Source organism: Convolutriloba macropyga, chromosome 5, assembly GCF_964194025.1.
Source record: "Convolutriloba macropyga chromosome 5, txConMacr16.3, whole genome shotgun sequence".
In the NCBI taxonomy this organism is placed as follows: domain Eukaryota; kingdom Metazoa; phylum Xenacoelomorpha; order Acoela; family Convolutidae; genus Convolutriloba; species Convolutriloba macropyga.
The window spans coordinates 72937312-72954815 of NC_134472.1; the positions used below are offsets into that span (position 1 = coordinate 72937312).

A 17504-nucleotide genomic window follows, 5' to 3' on the forward strand; every position below is an offset into this window, starting at 1 on the left:
TATATTTTTTTTGCTCGAGGCCATTTTTCACTGTGGACAGTAGAATTTCTTATCAGCTATGTCAAGTTTCTCTTAAATTGAATGTCAAGTTTACGCAGATATGTCCTATTTTAACTTGTTCTCAATTACGGAAAAGGTTTTCGGGGTATAGTTGAGGACCTTAGTCGAGGCAAAAAGTTTATCTTGCAAGATTTTGCAAGATTCTTGCAAACAAAAGTGTATCTTGTAAGATCTTGCAAGGTAAACTTTTTTTGCGACTAGGGGATATTTAATAACCATTTCTTGTGCTATACTTCAAATTTTACGACTGAGAGAAAATAATTTGAACTTCATTCAAAAAATTAATTCACATAAAACAACAAAACGAATCATCTTTCATGTACAATACGATACAACGACAAAATTTTGACAAAGTTAAGTACACCAGCGCACTCACAACTTTTTGTAACAATAGGACTATGACAATTATTTACAAGCACAGATAGCAAGCACGCAGAAACAACGGCTATACGAACATTAATTTCAGCATACAAATGCAGTATATACAATTTATAAAATTTGATTTCCTTTTTATTCGTTTCTTGATTTTTGCAATAATTTTTTTTTTTAAATTTGCAATAACTCCGTAATGCAATTGATTTTACTTCAGGAATTTTTCCATCAGTGCGTACAGTCCCTCAGCCACCATCGCATCAAAATCGTCAGAAGCAGTCATCGAAAAACCAACTGCGCTACAATAAACTTCTTCAGCAGTACATTCATAGTCATAGAGAGGCGATTCACAGTGGAATTTGTAACTTTTCCAGAATAATTTTGCGATTGCTTCTGCCAGCTCTTCATTCGCTTCGTAATATTGTTCTTCGGCGTTTAAAAATTTGTTCATAAGTTTGTCATGTTTTTCCTCATCTGATGCCCGTCTCTGATTGGTCAATACAGACTTATCTTCAGCTTTTTCGTCTTTCTCGTCAGCTTTGTCGGATTTTTGCTCTGATTTATCTTCGCCTTTATTGTCTTTTTGGTCTTTCTTGTTTTCTTTATTCCCAATTTTGTCACTTTTATTTTCGGCTTTTTCCTCTTTTTTCGCGTCTTTTTCAGCCTGTTTCTCGGCTTTTATTTCGGCCTTGTCCGCCTTTTTATCATCCTTGTCGGCTTTTTTGTCATTTTTGCTCTCGGATTTGTCGTTTTTATTGTCAACTTTGTCGTCTTTATTGTCCGTTATGCTGTCTTTACTGTTTTCTTTTTCATCAGCTTTTTCGTCTTTTTGTTCATTTTTGTCGTTTTTGTCGTCAATCTTATCGTCAATGTTGTCAGATATGTCTCTTTTTGTTTCAGAGCCGTCAAATGATGCTTGATTTGTTTCCTGAGCTTCATTGTGATCTTTCTTGTCCTCTTTTTCCACCTTTTCCGCTTTTTCCTCTTTTTCCGCTTTTTCCTCTTTTTCTGCTTTTTCCTCCTTTTCATCTTTCTGCGCTTTCTCCTCCTTTTCTGCCTTCTCTTCTTTCTCGGATTTTTCTTCTTTCTCGGTTTTTTTCTCCTTTTTCGCTTTTTCCTTTTCGGCTTTTTCTTCCTTCTCTCCATTTCTTTCGGTCAATTCCCGTCTCTCAAAAACACTATGTCCAGTTTGATTTCCTTCGCCTTCGCCTTCAGCTTCTTTATGAGCCTTCTTTTCCGCCTTTTCCACCTTTTCCGCTTTTTCTTCTTTCTCCACTTTCTCTTCTTTTTCCGACTTTTCTTCTTTCTCCGCTTTCTCTTCTTTTTCCTTTTTCTCTTCCTTTTCTGCTTTTTCCTCTTTTTGAGCCTTTTCGTTTTTCTCGGCTTTCTGATGTTTCTCGGCCTTTTCTTCTTTCTCTCCGTTTCCCTCTTCCAGTTCTCGTCTCTCAAATGTCCCACTATTTTGGTCACCCTCTCCTTGCGACTCTTTATGAGTTTTCTTTTCCGCTTTTTCCGATTTTTCCTGCTTTTTTTCTTTTTCCTCCTTCTCCGCTTTTTCCACCTTTTCCGCTTTTTCCTCTTTTTCAGCTTTTTCTTCTTTCTCTTGTTTTTCTTTCTTCTCATGTTTTGAATGTCTTCGCTCTCTGCGAAGAAATCCGGAATCGGACGGATTTTCATCAATTCCACCATTTTTTGGCTCAATTCCGTCGTCAGGCATTCCACCCATTTCCGTTTCACTAGGCATAGATTCACTGCCAGATGTGAATTCTTCGCCGAATAAATACGGCGCGCAGAAAGCGATGTCCATTTCGTCAATTTGTCTTTCGGCTTCGCGTTCGGCAAAAGCCGGCGACGACCCGAACGCACGTCTTGCCATTATAGCCCGGTGGGCGGACCGCAAATGAGCGGATTTTGAAAATTGTTCGGTTGGAACAATCGTGAACAAAAATGCGAAAATCGACGAAACAAAAACAGGTTGAAGTTTCATTTTAACACTTTTGTCAGACAAATATCAAACGATTGCCTAGTAAAATTTATGTGACTGATTTTTAATTCGGTTTAGCTCAAAAATGATTTTTGTTCGAGATAAAAATGGAATCAAAACAATTTAATTGAAAAAATGAATTGAATGTTATAAGCAATAAAAGGTGTTTTTGGTCAACAGTGTTTTGACCATGAAAATTACTTTGTACTGTAATTGTATAAGATTACTTACTTTAATCTTTCATTTACAATTGACATAACATAAAAAGTTTTCAATTATTGATACCTAATTGAAAATACACCGAACACAAAAAGCGTTAACTAAAAATCTTACTTAAGATAATTATATACAAGAGTCAATAATACTTACGGCTAGAAGTGATTTTTAAAATTTAAGAACTCGTCTTAAGTGAGCAAAAACGCCCTCGATTAAATAAAATGGAAAGCAATAAAAAAGAAAAAAAATAGAACCGATCTGACTCAATTATCGCTAAAGTATTTAAAATCAAGCCAAAAGAACAAGGAAAAAATTAAGGAAAAAGACGGTTCTGGAGAACCGTATCCATATTATTTTATCCACAGGTCAAAATACTATGATTTTGTCCACTGTCGTCAATTCAAATTTTTTCTATCTTTTTCGATATATGTCATGAGTGCATTATATTGCCTACTATAGTAAAAGAAATAAAAAATAAAGACATTTTCAAAAAATTGTTCTGAGAAAAGTCAACTTTTTGCATGATGTATGCATTCAGGTTAACAATTAATGTTAATGCTTCAGATGCCCATACAGAGAGTGTAATTTTTCAAATTCACAAAGTACGGCAACTACAGCTATGAGAACATTAGTGGGTGGATCCGCTAAAAAATTTACGGTTTTTATTTCAATGGTCCAAAGTTGCTACGGATCAAAAGTGAGCAAAGCAAATCCTGGAGGTAAGTAGACAAGGGAATGCTAAATTGGTTTTTAAAAATGCAACAAAATTTTAAGGAAGTAGTTTATACTTTGTTATTTAAACTCTGATAGAATCTAAAAAGAGTACATAGGTCTATACAAAAAATTATTCAGAATAGTAAGATTAAGTTTCTTTATTTCAATAGAATGAGCACTTGAACAAATGAAAAAGCAGACATGAAAAAACTCTTGAGCAATCTCTCAGTTAGAAAAAAACTATTTCATCAAACGAACAACTAGTTTCAACAAAGAAAAAGAAAATTTGCTACCCTAAAAGTGAATATCTATTCCGTTTTCAAATTAAATCACAAATTTCAATGTCTTTTAGGCAACAATTAGCATCCATTCAATTTGGGTTAGGTTTTAAATTATCAATTTAGACTAATAAGCGAGTAGTACAATTTCTGGTACAAAAACCTGAAAACCAATTTCAATTATACAGTATTATCCAAAAATCAGAACCATTGAAAACCAGCACAGAAGTTTGAGTATGAAGCACCTATGACATAATATTGATGAGATATTATTGAGAGCCGAGAAAACAATATTGATGGGCAAAAGTGTTTGCAAAAAGTTATCTTTCCAGAAATGAAAATTAAACACGTTTCGTTGTCAAATAGTTAATTTCAGATGATGTTAAATTTACACAACTTCCTAAAGGATGACGGATGTGCAAATAGGTTAAAATCAGGGTGATCAGGTTCCATTTTTTCACTAAAAAGAAAATCTGATCAAATGGAACGAGAGCAATGGAAATAAATGCATTTGAATTAGTATATTACACCAGAGGGTATCGTGGAAAAAACAAAAGAGGTCAAATGTGTGCAATCATAAAATTTTAAAAGATTTCTCTAGACCGAACAAAGCATATAGTTCTTCCCCCTGCAAGTGATAGTTCTTAGATGTGAAGTGATAGAATAAAATAAACTAAAACTTGTTCTGACATTTTCAAATCTTGCAATCGGTAATGATGATTTTTATACACAGACAATTTTTTTATGTTTTAATTCAGACAATTTTTGTGTAACGACTGCTCTCCTATCAAAATCACGTAAAACTTTACACCGCCCAATTCGTTTCAGCGGTTTCAAATCTGTCCGGATAATGTGTTTTTGCAGTTAACTTTGCGAACTGTATTATCCGCTATACTGTAGCTTACCGTTGTATTACTTTTTGCTCAACTAGCCTCATTAACTAAATGCTCAGTTTTGCTCTATAACAATTTCTTTCTCTCAGAATAACAAAATAATTCAAATTGAAATAATCAAAATTTGTTGATTTTTTTTGTTAATGACTCATTTTATAAACCGAATTTAGGAAATCACGTTCCTACAAATTGTAGCTCTATAACTTGGCTAAAAATATGCAAAGTGTCAACCAGTTACAGTTAGCAGTTGTTAAACGGGGTCTTTTACCGTGGCAAATCTGATAGTAATAATAATTTTTCCCATTTCAAATTTATCAGGTCTCTCTATTGGTTCAATAACACGAATTTCGAAATAGATTAGGCTTCGTTAAAACCAGTAAGAGCAACTGATTATGTGCTTTGCACAGAGTTTCTCTTACCTGGGAACTTTGTTCCTCGGAAAGAATGTTTTGAGAATATCAAAATTAATTCTCTTTTCACAAGTCAAAGTAAAGTTATAATTATACAATCAATAGCGTGATCTTCAGAAACCAGACACGATAACAAATACTTTACCGCTCAGAAAAGTGTGCTTCAATACGCTCTGTATGTCAGTTTAATATAACCAAAACTACGAGTTTCATCTGATTTTTGATAGATTTTCAAGCTCTATCTATGCTGACGTAAATGTCAAAATTGCATCTCTGATTGGTTGTAGATCACTATGTCGTAAGATTCTCTGAATACACTGAATTTAGGGTCCAGGATACTTTATACGGTGCTCCGCGCTCTCTGAACTGGTAAGAAAATTGATGCAAAATTCACCGAATCTGGCATACCAAAACGGGCATCTCTTACTCCGTTTGAGCTAAATTTTGTGTGACTGTGAGCACTTGAATACGTGGCCGGAAGAGCGTAGTTAGAGTTTGAGATTCAGTTTGAATTCATGTATGACGATTACCTACTAATAATTGTTACTGAATATAAATGTTAAACAAGGTGGACAAATTTGTATGACTTCAGTAGAATGTATCATTAAATTTCGGTTTTCATGCTATTCTAGCTTTAATGCTTGAAATGGTCTTAAAACGCTATTCAATTTGGTTGTCGAGTTAGTAAGCTCAGCCGCCACATCTCGGGCACTGTTTTTAATTGCAAAAACTTTTTTTCCAGTTAGTACTGGGGCGAGCTTTACTACTGGTCTCTTGTACACTCGATCGTTCGTTTTAACTATCTCTGATCGAATAACACCGTCAGACCCATCGACGCTCTCCGTAACTCGACATAGGTTATAAAATCCACGCTTATCGCTGTCTTCGATCAACCAAAGGAGATCCCCTTTTTTAAGAGTTTCGCTCGCCGTAGATCGCCATTTTTACCGATTAATCAGAGTTGGCAGATATTCTTTACAAAATCTGTCCCATATGAGATTTGCATAGGCTGGAGTTTGTCGAAAGAGCTTTCGATGATCAAAAAATTCACGTAAGCGTGGTAGGTAGGGTAAGCAGACGTTCCTGTTGCCAAGCAAGAAGTGATTGTGGGTCAATTCTTCCAAGTAATTGGCATCTGGGCTGAATGGAGTCAAAGGTCTTGCGCTCAACGTTTGCTCTGCAATACACATCGCTGCTGAAAGAACGTCCTCAGAGACTGATCTGTTCCCAACACTGAAAACATTGCTTTCTTGCAGTTTCTCATCAACCACTCCCTTACTTCTCCAAAAAAAGGTGCTGCGGGTGGTTTGAACTTTTTTCTGATTCCCCGTTGAATTGGATTTTCTTCGATCCCTTCTTTGACCCATGCCGCAACGTACTCTGCAAACTCTCTCAGCTCCAACACATTTTGTCCCGTTGTCACTGATGATTGTACTTGGTTTGCCTCTTTGCGCAATAAACCTCATTTTATTGAATTGAGACAACTTTCTGTGTCCAACTTGGGTACCACTTCTTTGTGCACCGCTCTCATAGTTAGACAACTAAAGAGACAACACCATCGCTTTTCGTTTCCGGCCCAATCTTAACAACGAAAGGGCCAAAGTAGTCAACTCCAATATTTGTAAAGGCTTTTGATGCATCTAACCACTCTTCGGGTAGATGGGCCATTACTGGTGCTATTGTTTCTGCTCTGCCTTTTCTGCAGGTAGCACACTTGTTCTTGGTTGATCTTAAGGCGTTTCGTGTGTACCTTGTCATTCGTATGTAACCTGCTAGTAGCTTGTCACTTAGGCAAAAATTTTTGTAGTTCGATGCAGCATTGCAAACATGTCTGACTTTACCAGGCTTGTTCGGATTTAGCACTGGATGATGTGGCAAATACCATTTTTTACAGAAGCTGCCTTTCGCTTCGGATTCGTCCAATATCTTTACGAATTCCTTTTCTACATGTGTATATAATGTTTGTTGATACAAACTCTTCACGTTTGGGTCTTTTTGGAATCTTCGCTCCAGTGAGTAAAGCTGACTCAGTTTCTTTTTTGACTGGCTGACGACGTTGATTTTGGAAGCATAGGTTTCTATGCCCCATCAGATCTGTATATTCTCAGCCACTTTCACATATTCAGTGAAGGCAAAATGACGAACAGTTTGTCTTCTTTTGCCCGTCATGGGTCCACTGACTAACCATCTGAGCTCTGTTAGAACCGCGAAATGCTCACTTCGTGTTCTTATCTGGTAGTCCGATAGCCGTTGTAGCTCATAAGCATAATGACCAAGGATGATGCCAATTGCCGTCTAGTTGAAAGTTTTGTTGGATAAAACACTCAAGTGATTGAAGCTTTGCTTCAGCTTGTTGTAGTTGTAGCTTGTGTTTCCCAAAGAGATTCACGAGTGTGCAAACGCTTTGATTGAATGTACCTTTGATTGTAGTCCCTTTATTTCGAGATGAACCTTTTCTGTCTTGAGATCTTTTGATCCGTGTAAGCCAGCTTTGTTCAGCGTCATATCGGTGCCTTGGGTTCGTAACTTCTCTTGCACACTTTGATCGATGAATGAAACCGTTGATTCACTGTCGAGGAAAGCATATATGTTCAACCTGTTGCCACCGCTCTGTATGGAGACAGGAACTATCTGAAGAAGGCATTTAACTTCGATAGTCTGGTTGATTGTTGCTGCACTTACTTTGACTGCGTGATTGCTCTCGTCCATTTGGTTTTCTGAGTGTATCAATCTGTTTTGCTTCTTGATCCATCCATTGATACCGCACGCATTGACTTTACAATCTTTGATTGCATGTCCTCTGCCTAGACATCCGTAACATAAGCGTTGCTTCCTCAATGCTGCGTACCGATCTTTCACACTCATGATCCTGAATAGTTGACAGTTCCATATCTTATGAGTGCCATCAGCTGGCGGACAGTGATTACTTTGCATTTGCTTCGTTTCTTTCATATTCGAACTTGCACTGAAGTTCGATGTTTTCGAGAACCGTTAGTCTAGATTTGTGCTTCTTCAATCTTCTTCCCTTCGCTCTCCCTTGAAAGATAAAAACCCTTCGTGTACGAAAGCTATGCTATCTTAGATAGCCATTTTCAAGCTTTATCGGATCAAGCCAATCTTCATCTTGATCATCAACACAGAACAACCACTCCTCTTTGAGAACTTGAGGTAGTTTGTCTACTGCCATATACCAAGTAGAGCTTGATCGCAGATCGCCAATCTAATTTTACTTTTTGAGCACAATCAAAAAATTTGAAACAATAACTGAGAAACTGATCAGAACGGTTGAGTTTTGAGGTTTCACCTGATTTGCTTTGCGAAGACTCTCCAGTTGTGCATCAATGATCACACGAGGCCTTCCAAATTTCATCTCCAGAATGCTCCATGAAGCACCATAGAACTGTGCAGATTATCCCATTCCAGAGATTGCGGACCTTGCCTTTCCTGTCAGTAGAGACTTCAGATGGCTCATTTTCTCTGAGTCTGGTATTAGGCGTTGATCCACTGTAGCAATGAACATTCCAGACCACTCCGGCCATTCGAGCGAGTTTCCATCAAAGGTGTTCAACTTCAGCGTCGATAGGTTACTGCTACTTGAATAACCACTCTTGTATCGTAGACCAGCTCTGGGGGAAACAACTCGGTCTTCAACACTTGAGGAACGGTCTCGTGAACTGCGACATTGTCAGAAATGACTATTCCCGTTAACTTCAGGGGTTGCTTCGAAGCGAGCTCTTCACCTATCTGGTGTTAATAGGTCGTCAATCCTACTGGCCCAGTCTGAAACATTTCTCTTCTTTGGGGTCCAGTCGAAGGGTGATTTGTCTCGAGCACTGCTGGATTGGGAACGAACATCATCATTCTCCAATGCTGTTCTCTTCACTTTGCGCTCCAGCTCACGCTCTTCCTCCAGTACTTGATGATTGTTTTCCAGTTCCTTCATTTGCATTTCCAGCTCCAGCCTCCTCTGCTCAAACCGCGCCTGTTCCAGTCGCATCTTGGTTTTGACTTCGATATCGAATTTCTTCATGCTTTCCGCTCGCCTTTGCTTTGCTCAAGATGATTCCGAAATATTCTCTTTATCCTGGCCTCGTGCTGTTGCTCTATTTTGCACTGTTTGATCAACTGGGTTGTCCATTGGGTAGTTGTTGTTGCTCTCGCTGTCGTTCACTGCTTGAATTGCGTTGCTTTTCTCTGCATTCATTGCTGATTGCGTACCATTGCTCATATATGCAAGCCAATGATAATCCAAACTTCATTTGCACTTCCTTGCTTCTTTTAGATGTTCTTCAACAAAACTTGTTGGGTAGGGTGCAAGCTTGTTTCGACGCTGCTGTTGCTTGGGTTTTTCTTCCTCTAGAAGGTGAACAGTCTGTTGATAGAGGACCTTTATTTTGTTGGTCGGTCTGATTCTTCAATTATTTTGCAGCCAAGCTTTAATTTAGTGTTAACTTCTTCCAATATTTCTTGGAACTTCGTGTCGTATCTGTGAGCTTTTGATTGGAGCTCCTCTCTGCTGGTTGTACTTGAATTGCCTGGTTGCTGTTTTCTTTGGCTTTGCTGACTTCCTTTGAGCAGGGTTCGCACCTCAATTTTTCATTGAAATGCACTCTTCTGTTCGCCTCACTGACCTGTAGCTGTTGGTTTGTTGAATGCTCTTTGGGGGATGCTTTAAGTAACAGAATAACAAAATCAAAGCCTCTATTTCACTAGTTTACTCGTAAAAAAAATCAAAAAAGAGGTTTTTCTACTTTTCACGAGTATCAGCAATTCAATTTCAACAATAATTCGATCAATTGAGCAGAAAGCTATATGTCGTAACCATTGAATGAAATTGTTTTTATAAAACAACGTGTAATAAAATTTAAACAATTTCATTTATTGCAGTTTTTTTTCCTCAGAAATGAAAGTAAACAAGGTTTTTTGGTGAGCGTAGAAGGGGGTAGAAAGAAAAAAAATGGACTGCTTGATATTACAAAAACTCAAATATTTAAAAATTAAAGAAAAAAAATTTTTGCACCTCGGGAACAGTTAAAATTAATATTTGAGCCATTAAAACTTCAAACATTTTAAGTAAGCTGAAAAAGTTTTTGATTGTGAAAATAGTTTTATATCCGCATTATTGTGTTGTTCATGAAGTCTTTGAACAAAAATGATGAACAAATAAAGGTTTCAGATTTGAGAGTTTATATTGTTTTGATAAGTCAATGTTTTGATAAGTATTGATAAGATCCAACTAAAAAACAATCCGGCAGATAAAATAACAAACTTAAGCAGGTCAAAGTTACAGAGATATAAAATCTAAACTTATCAAAATTATGTGAAATAGTATAAATGTTAACAGTGGGAGGCCAGAATTGTAGTTTTTTTGCCGCCCACTGGGCATTTGTTCCAGATTTGCATAGGATTTCAAAAGAGGAAGTGTTCTGAGCTTTTTTAGTTCTTTTAAAAAAACTTATTCTTTGTCTATGCAAATACCAAATAGAGCTATTACAAAATGTTACTGAAATATATATCAATTTTTTTGTTTTTAAACGACGATCACAATTGTTCAGAGAGCTAAAAAGTCGACAAGAAAAAATTCGGACAAATTGTCCCATTTGCTTAGAAAAAGTGTGGCTAATTTTGTTACAAGTGTTTTGTCAAAAATCAATAGACCTGGGTAAACACAATTGAAACCAGAAGTTTTTCTAAATCACTGCAAAATAGATAAATTTTGCGCAATGTGTTTAAACAAAACGTTTCATCGCGGTTTCATGGTAACTTCAAAAGAGACATTGTCGCAGGATGCATATAATTTTTAAAAAATACATCCATTAAACTGTTTTTTATTAAAAAATAACAAAAATTAACATATATATCAAACTTAATGCTCCCACCATTACTTATAACCATAAATCTGAAAATCACAATTCTTCATTTCCAAACAAGTCAGCTACAAATTTCTTGACGGTAGTTGTTGCACTTGATGGCCAATTTTTATATAACAAATAAAGCGTGTTTTAAAAACAAAACATCGCGTCCAGTCCATGTTTTTGAAAACATCTATATGTCTGCAAATAACTCTCAACAAATTCATGCGTTTAAAGCTGGAACCAATTATTAGCGATAAGGGAAAAAAGAAAAAATATAAAAATTTATTCGAATTAGAAGTTTTTGTTACAAAAAATTTGCTTGAAGTAGTTACAAAAAGCACAAAGTAGCTACAAGTGATATCTTATTGGATATCCTAAGTTGATTCATAGTGTCTAAAGACACCTAATGAAAATGAAAATTGATTCACCTTTTATGGAAAATTTAAATTTCGCAAAACTCAAGGTGCTTGCGAACACAGAGACAATACAAAAGATTTTGTCAGATAGGCCAAACTTGCGCAAAAACAATTAATCAAAAAAATAATCCAGGGGTCACTTTTCATAGAGTATCAGTTGTTACGAAAGCAATTCACGGCAACGCAAGTAACTTAACAGCAAATTTTCACAAAAAGCTGATTATTGCTATCAGAAAGTAAAAATGTTTCATAACTTATAAAAACTATTGTCATATATTTTAAAATTTGATGATTAATTCCATCACAAGATGAGCAATGATGAATCAAATTTGGTCGGCTCTAAGAAAACCAGGAGTTGTGAGAAAAAATCAATTTATTAAGTTTTGCATCAATTCAAAAAACTATTCTCATTTCAGCTTCATTTTGGAATAATACTAACAATAATTGCGTTTGTTGATTGTTTGTACAATAAGGATTCAATCGCAAGAGAACAAGTTGAATGCACGAGATCAATTTATCTTATGCAGCATTAAGGAGCATTGATCAGTTATTTACCTTCCAACTCTTTAACAATAACATTGAAGGGGGCAGGGGAAATATTGTTTTGAGTAAAATAAGCAATCATAACAGAAAAAATGGGACTTTCTGAAAAAATTAAAAAATAGAATCTAGCGCGCATTTCACCTCCAGTGAAAGTTGATTTGAACACAACTGCAACGATTCACGTGCAAGTAACACCTCTTAAGCAAGAACGCATTGCTTTACTTCGAATTAGAAACAAAACTTTGAAATTTTTATTACATTTAATTCTTTTAAACATTTCAAAACAAAATTCGGAATGAAAGAACGTTCATTAGAAACTATGTTGTAACATTTTAATTTTTACTATCAGTTTTGAGCACTAAGAATCGTACATTACATCATAAAACTGAAATGAGGCCCGTAAGAATAAAAATGATTTCAGAGGAGTTGTTATGTTATTTAATTTCATTGAGATAGGTTTTTAAAAAGCTGGAAGAAACAAATATGGTTTTTGTTTGTTTTTAACATTTGAAAAAATGTAGACATCAAATCAATAAAAAAAGCTGCAAGAAGTTATTAGAAAAACTTTTGGAACTTGATCATTCTTTCGTGACTCTATGGCTCTAATGTTCATGCGGCGCAAAAGTACCTCTTCTTATTCAGGTCAAAGGTACAATGCTTCAACAGTAGGCTCCAAAGATATCGTTTATATGATTTCTCGATATAGATGGCTGTAAATCAACTCCAAGGAATTTAGAGGTTAAAGATCAAAATATTTGAAGCAATATTCCACTCGCACTTTTTTTGCAAACATAACTTTTTATTGAATGAAAATTCAGCCAACGTTTTACAATGTAAGTAGCTTCTATGAAAAAAAGATCTCCAGATGTTTTTCATATTTACGAAATCTTTTAGATTCGGCTCAAAACTTCGGCCAAATATTCAATTATCTGAAAGTTACAGAATTATTTGTATTTGTGCAAATAAAATTTCAAATATCAACGCCGGCAATTGGTTAACAATTCTAAAAAAAAATTTGATTCCTTTGAAATTTATGGGTGGTCTTTGATTTCTTTCAAGGTGAGTTAATCATTTTGTAAGGTTTGCATCATAAAATTACGCAATAAAATCTATCATCAGTGAAATAAACAGACACATCAACAAGTTAACAAGTTTTTCATTTGTTTTTGGAGTTTACTGTTTGATTAGTTCTATCATTGTTGGCATATATAAAGATATTACACTCATGGGATGTTTTTAAAAAATTTCACGTTTAACGTTGAAATTATCTCACTTCTTGTTCGAAAATTTTTCAAACTGTTCCAAGAAATCTGCGCCGCATGTAGTGAAATCAGGATTTATCAAAAAAATTAGAAGAAAATACATTAATAGTTTTCAATTAAAACGAAGGCTGTTCTAAGTATCTAGGTTTCGCTATAGCAATTGAAAGCTGGTATCAAAAAAACTAATTCATTTTATACTGATAGGCCGAGTTCAGCAATTTTTGTGGGTTGAGGGCAATTTCAGTAAAAGCATGAGAGAAAGAGAGAGAAAAAGAGAAAGGGAGAGAGAGAGAGAGAGAGAGAGAGAGAGAGGGGAGGGAGAGAAACAGAGGGAGTGGGGAGAAAGAGAGGGAGGGAGGGAGGTATGAAGGGAGAAAGAGAGAGAGAGAGAGAGAGAGAGAGAGAGAGAGAGAGAAAGAGAGAGAACACTGAATATAAAGATTTCCTATTTTAAATTTTGGCCTTGTCCAAGTATTTTATTAATTATAACATTAAAACTAAAATTTTAATTTTTCTATTATTGTTTAGCAAAACTCAGATTGATTGAGATTATAAAATTTTTCTATGAATCCAATTGTTTTACTTCTTAAACATTCTATTGACTCCATTTCAATTTTAGGCAATTTGATGAGTTCCAACGATTTTTTGGAACAACCAGGTTCATATGATCCCAAAAGTTAAATATCCTAAAAATTAAACGTTTCTGCAACTAATCTCAGTTTATCCGCTCAAAGTGCTTGATCTTCAGATCCTGCTCAGAATATCAAATCAAGTTCAAAATACATGTTTCTCACGTGGTCATTTTGTTGTATTGGAACAATTTGATTATATTATAAATAATTTAATGCCTCATTTGCGCAGGCTGAAACGTGAAATTATATTTGGGTGCTGATATATTACCATGATTCACTTCTTCGTTAACTATAATAACTTTAATGTCAATTTTTTTTAATTTTTTTTGATAAACTTCAAACATAGTTTAAAAGCTATATTGTGGTGTTGGATACTAAATTTTCAATTTTAGCGGCATTTACTATTAGCTATAAATAATTTAAAGTTCTCCGCATTCCTGAGAGTAATTTTTAATGCAAAATCTGTTTCGGTTGCTAAAACATATCTTGCATTTTCCAAACAATTTAATTTCTTAGCTGTTTCAATTTTGCTTTCAAATTTTTCGCTTGCTATTACTCTTAGTTAGTTCTATTTAACTTAGAACAGGTAAACCCAGTTGGAAATTTCGAAGAAAAAAGTAAACTCTTTTCATAGATTAACTTTTTTCACTTCTGTGAAAATCTATGAAAACAAAAAGAAACAAGGAGGCTCGGTAATATGCGTTCGCACATCAAGTTCTGATCCCGCTCATCCACATTTTTGGCATAAATGTCTACCAAATAAGAAAAGATAGAAAACCCCAAAAATTCGAATATTTTTTTAAAAAGTGTGTGTCTGAAGTAGGATAGCCTCAAACGCAAATAACTCAGTGGAGCAAAAATGCGGCATTACATTAATGAGATCAGCCATTATTAAGAAAGCAAGTCAAGTCGAACAACAAAATCAAACAACCATAACAACAAACAATAATTACATCCAACACTTTATGTCCATTCAAAAACTTACAGAAGCCCAAAATAGCGTCGGATAAAACATAAACTAAACAAAATAACTTTTACTTCTCTAGAAAAGACTTGGAACCACTCTATAAAAAGGCTCGGTAACAATTAGACAAAAAAGACCAAAATACAGCAAAGATAAAAAACTTTTCACATTTTAAAACTAATTATTTTCAATGTAAGGAAAACCATTAGATAACAATCGAAAACGTCAAATATCTTTATGATCACCTACGCCTCTATAGGAAGGATTTAAAACCTGTCAATAGTTTTTTGGATACAAGAAGAACAACAAATAGACAACAAAAAAATTCTATTAAAACTTGCGAGAAAACGCTGTCGAAGCAGTAAAGTCATATTTGGCCCCTCAAAATATGTTCAATTGAGCCTTCCCCGAATGCCAAGAATGTTGTATAGGCCATCTCATTAATGAAAAGAGGTAAAAAGTAGACCAAAAGTAGAACAAAAAAACTAAAAAAGATTTAAAAAAATTTAATTGATTTCTAAAAACAATTAATTTCAATGTAAGGAAAACCATTAGATGACAACTGGAGACATCCAATATGTTTATGATCACAAACGCTTCTATAGCAGGGCCTTAACAAAAACCACAAAAAAATCAATTGAAACTTGCAAGAAAACGCTTGAAGCCTTAAAGCCATATTTTGCCCCCAAAATATGTTCCATCGAGCCTTCCGCAAACGCCAAAATGTGGTATAGCGGGGTCTCATTAGTGAGAATAGGCAACAAATAGAACAAAAGAAAAAGGGCAAGGCAAAATTAACCACAACTTGTTTTTTCGAAAACAATTGATTTCAAAGTCATTAAACCCATTAGCTACAAATTATAAAAATTAAATATGTTCTTCTATTTATCCAAAGGAAGCGCTTGAGACCTGTATGAAATAAAAATCTGTCTTACTTCTACGAAAAGAGCGTTAAATATAGACAGAATTGAAAAATTAGTTTAATTTTTGTGCGAAAGATCCGAGTCGAAGCCAGTAAATTCATAACGAATTCTTTGAAATAGATTAGATATTGTAACTTGCACCATCAATCGACAGGACAAATGTCATATGTGACCTGTGATTAACGAGAACAGGAAACAAATAGACAAAAAAGAAAAAAAAGAACTTAAATAACGTTAAAAAGTTTTTTTTTATTTTTAAAATCAATTTTTTTAAAACTCTAATAAAAAAGGTCATTCATTCCATGATAAAATGCCAAAATGAACTGTCATTACCCAGGTAAGTTGATACGAACAAAAAGGCAAAGTAAAAACGACAGTTAAAACAATTGATTAAAATTCAAAGAAGTTCTACGAGAAAGGAATGTCGAAGCCGTTGAAACCATAACCTATGCCTTTTAAGACTTTTAAATGTTCAATCGTGCCTTATTTTGAACTCCAATTCGATAACTTGTGAACTGTCAATGTTGTGATGATGTGACAAAACGAGAAAAAAAACGTGAAAAAGAGGCCAATACCTAAAAACAAAAAAATTGTGAAATCTAGTACTATCAAAGCCAAAAAACCACAACTGTGCTTAATACCCCAAAAAAAGAATTAAAATTAAATCAATACAGAGAAGAGGAAGAAGAGACATTCTTTCATTGCTGACACTAAGCTAGCAGCCAAATTAAGAGAATATAAGTGGAAAATTTCAATAGGACATTGTTTAATTAAAATCAAATATTTTTAACAGTCAAAACAACGATAATCTTTCGAGTAAAGAAAACAGATACATTAAATTGGATTTTTTTGGGAAACCGTTTGAACCTATCAACATTGAACTATGATGTGAATTGTTCTCTTCTTCAATCAACATTAAAAAGCTCGATTTTATTTAAAAAAAAGACCGACTGATTACAATCCTAAAAAAATTTTCGATTGTATCGTTCCAAGGTTGGACAGAAACCAGACCCGCTGTTGCTGTTCTTCCATTTAGAACACTCAATTGTTTCGAATGCATTAGATCTATATAATTTCCTAGTTAAATGTTAAGAAACAACTGCTGCTTTTTTAATAGTCATAGAAAAAAGTTAGCAAAAAACGGCAAAATTTTGATTCTAGATCACTCTCAATCGAAGTAAAGTAAAACTATCTCCCTTTGTAGTTTACAAAGATTGTGCTTATTGTTTTTAGGGTGTTTACTTCCGGCTAATTTAATCAAAATGGACTAAAGAATCTTATTTCGAGCAATTTTTGATGAATAAGGCTGAATTTCGAGTTATTTAGCCAAATTTTTAGCCAGAAAAACTAAATCTAAAAAGTCAACAATACTTTTTCGGTCTCTAAAAGTAAAATAAACAGTACTATTGTAAACAATTTTCAAAATTTATAGCCAAATTGTCGAAATTTTAGGCGAAACTCCGCAAAATGTGAATAAAAACTACGGAAATTCGTCTATTATTCACAAAACTTCAAACCTCGATAACTCCCTGTAAAATACAAAATTGAAAAAACATCTGTTTTTAAATTTTATATTCTACGCTGGAGGGTCTTTTTAATGATACCACTCACAACTCTGTACGACGAATATATCGATGGGTCAAAATTGTCTGAACAAAAAAAACCGTTTGAGTATATAGTTCCTCCCCCCTCAAGAGGGGTCGGAACAATGATCTGCTCAAATATTGGAGTCAAAACTAAGGACACTGTCGTGATCTGTTTCAAACTGTTGAAACTTGTGCAGTACAAACTCTCACTTCCAACACAATTTTTATTGAAACTCGTTATTTCGTCTGAAAAATCAATTGAATTATCACGTAGCACGGTCTCTTGCTGATAAAAAATAATCGTGTCTTTGATGGTTTATATATCGCTTTTCTTGTTTTCATTATGTTTACTATGAATGGTTTTTTTGGAGGTTACGCTCACATCATGCGCCCGTG

The 17504-nt window shown here is 34.6% G+C and overlaps 1 protein-coding gene across 1 annotated transcript; it reads right to left on the minus strand.

Annotated features, from left to right (window-relative positions):
* Nucleotides 1–328: 328 nt before the first annotated feature.
* On the minus strand, nucleotides 329–2483 carry LOC142340249 (uncharacterized). The gene has a single exon (XM_075390799.1). It carries the CDS (start codon nucleotides 2417–2419, stop codon nucleotides 641–643), a length of 1779 nt encoding a protein of 592 aa, XP_075246914.1. The 5' UTR covers nucleotides 2420–2483; the 3' UTR covers nucleotides 329–640.
* Between the last annotated feature and the right edge of the window lie 15021 nt (nucleotides 2484–17504).

Bases quoted from the DNA above. Each gene is read 5' to 3' on its own strand.
- LOC142340249 (XM_075390799.1), bottom strand. From the start codon at position 2,419: ATGAAACTTCAACCTGTTTTTGTTTCGTCGATTTTCGCATTTTTGTTC.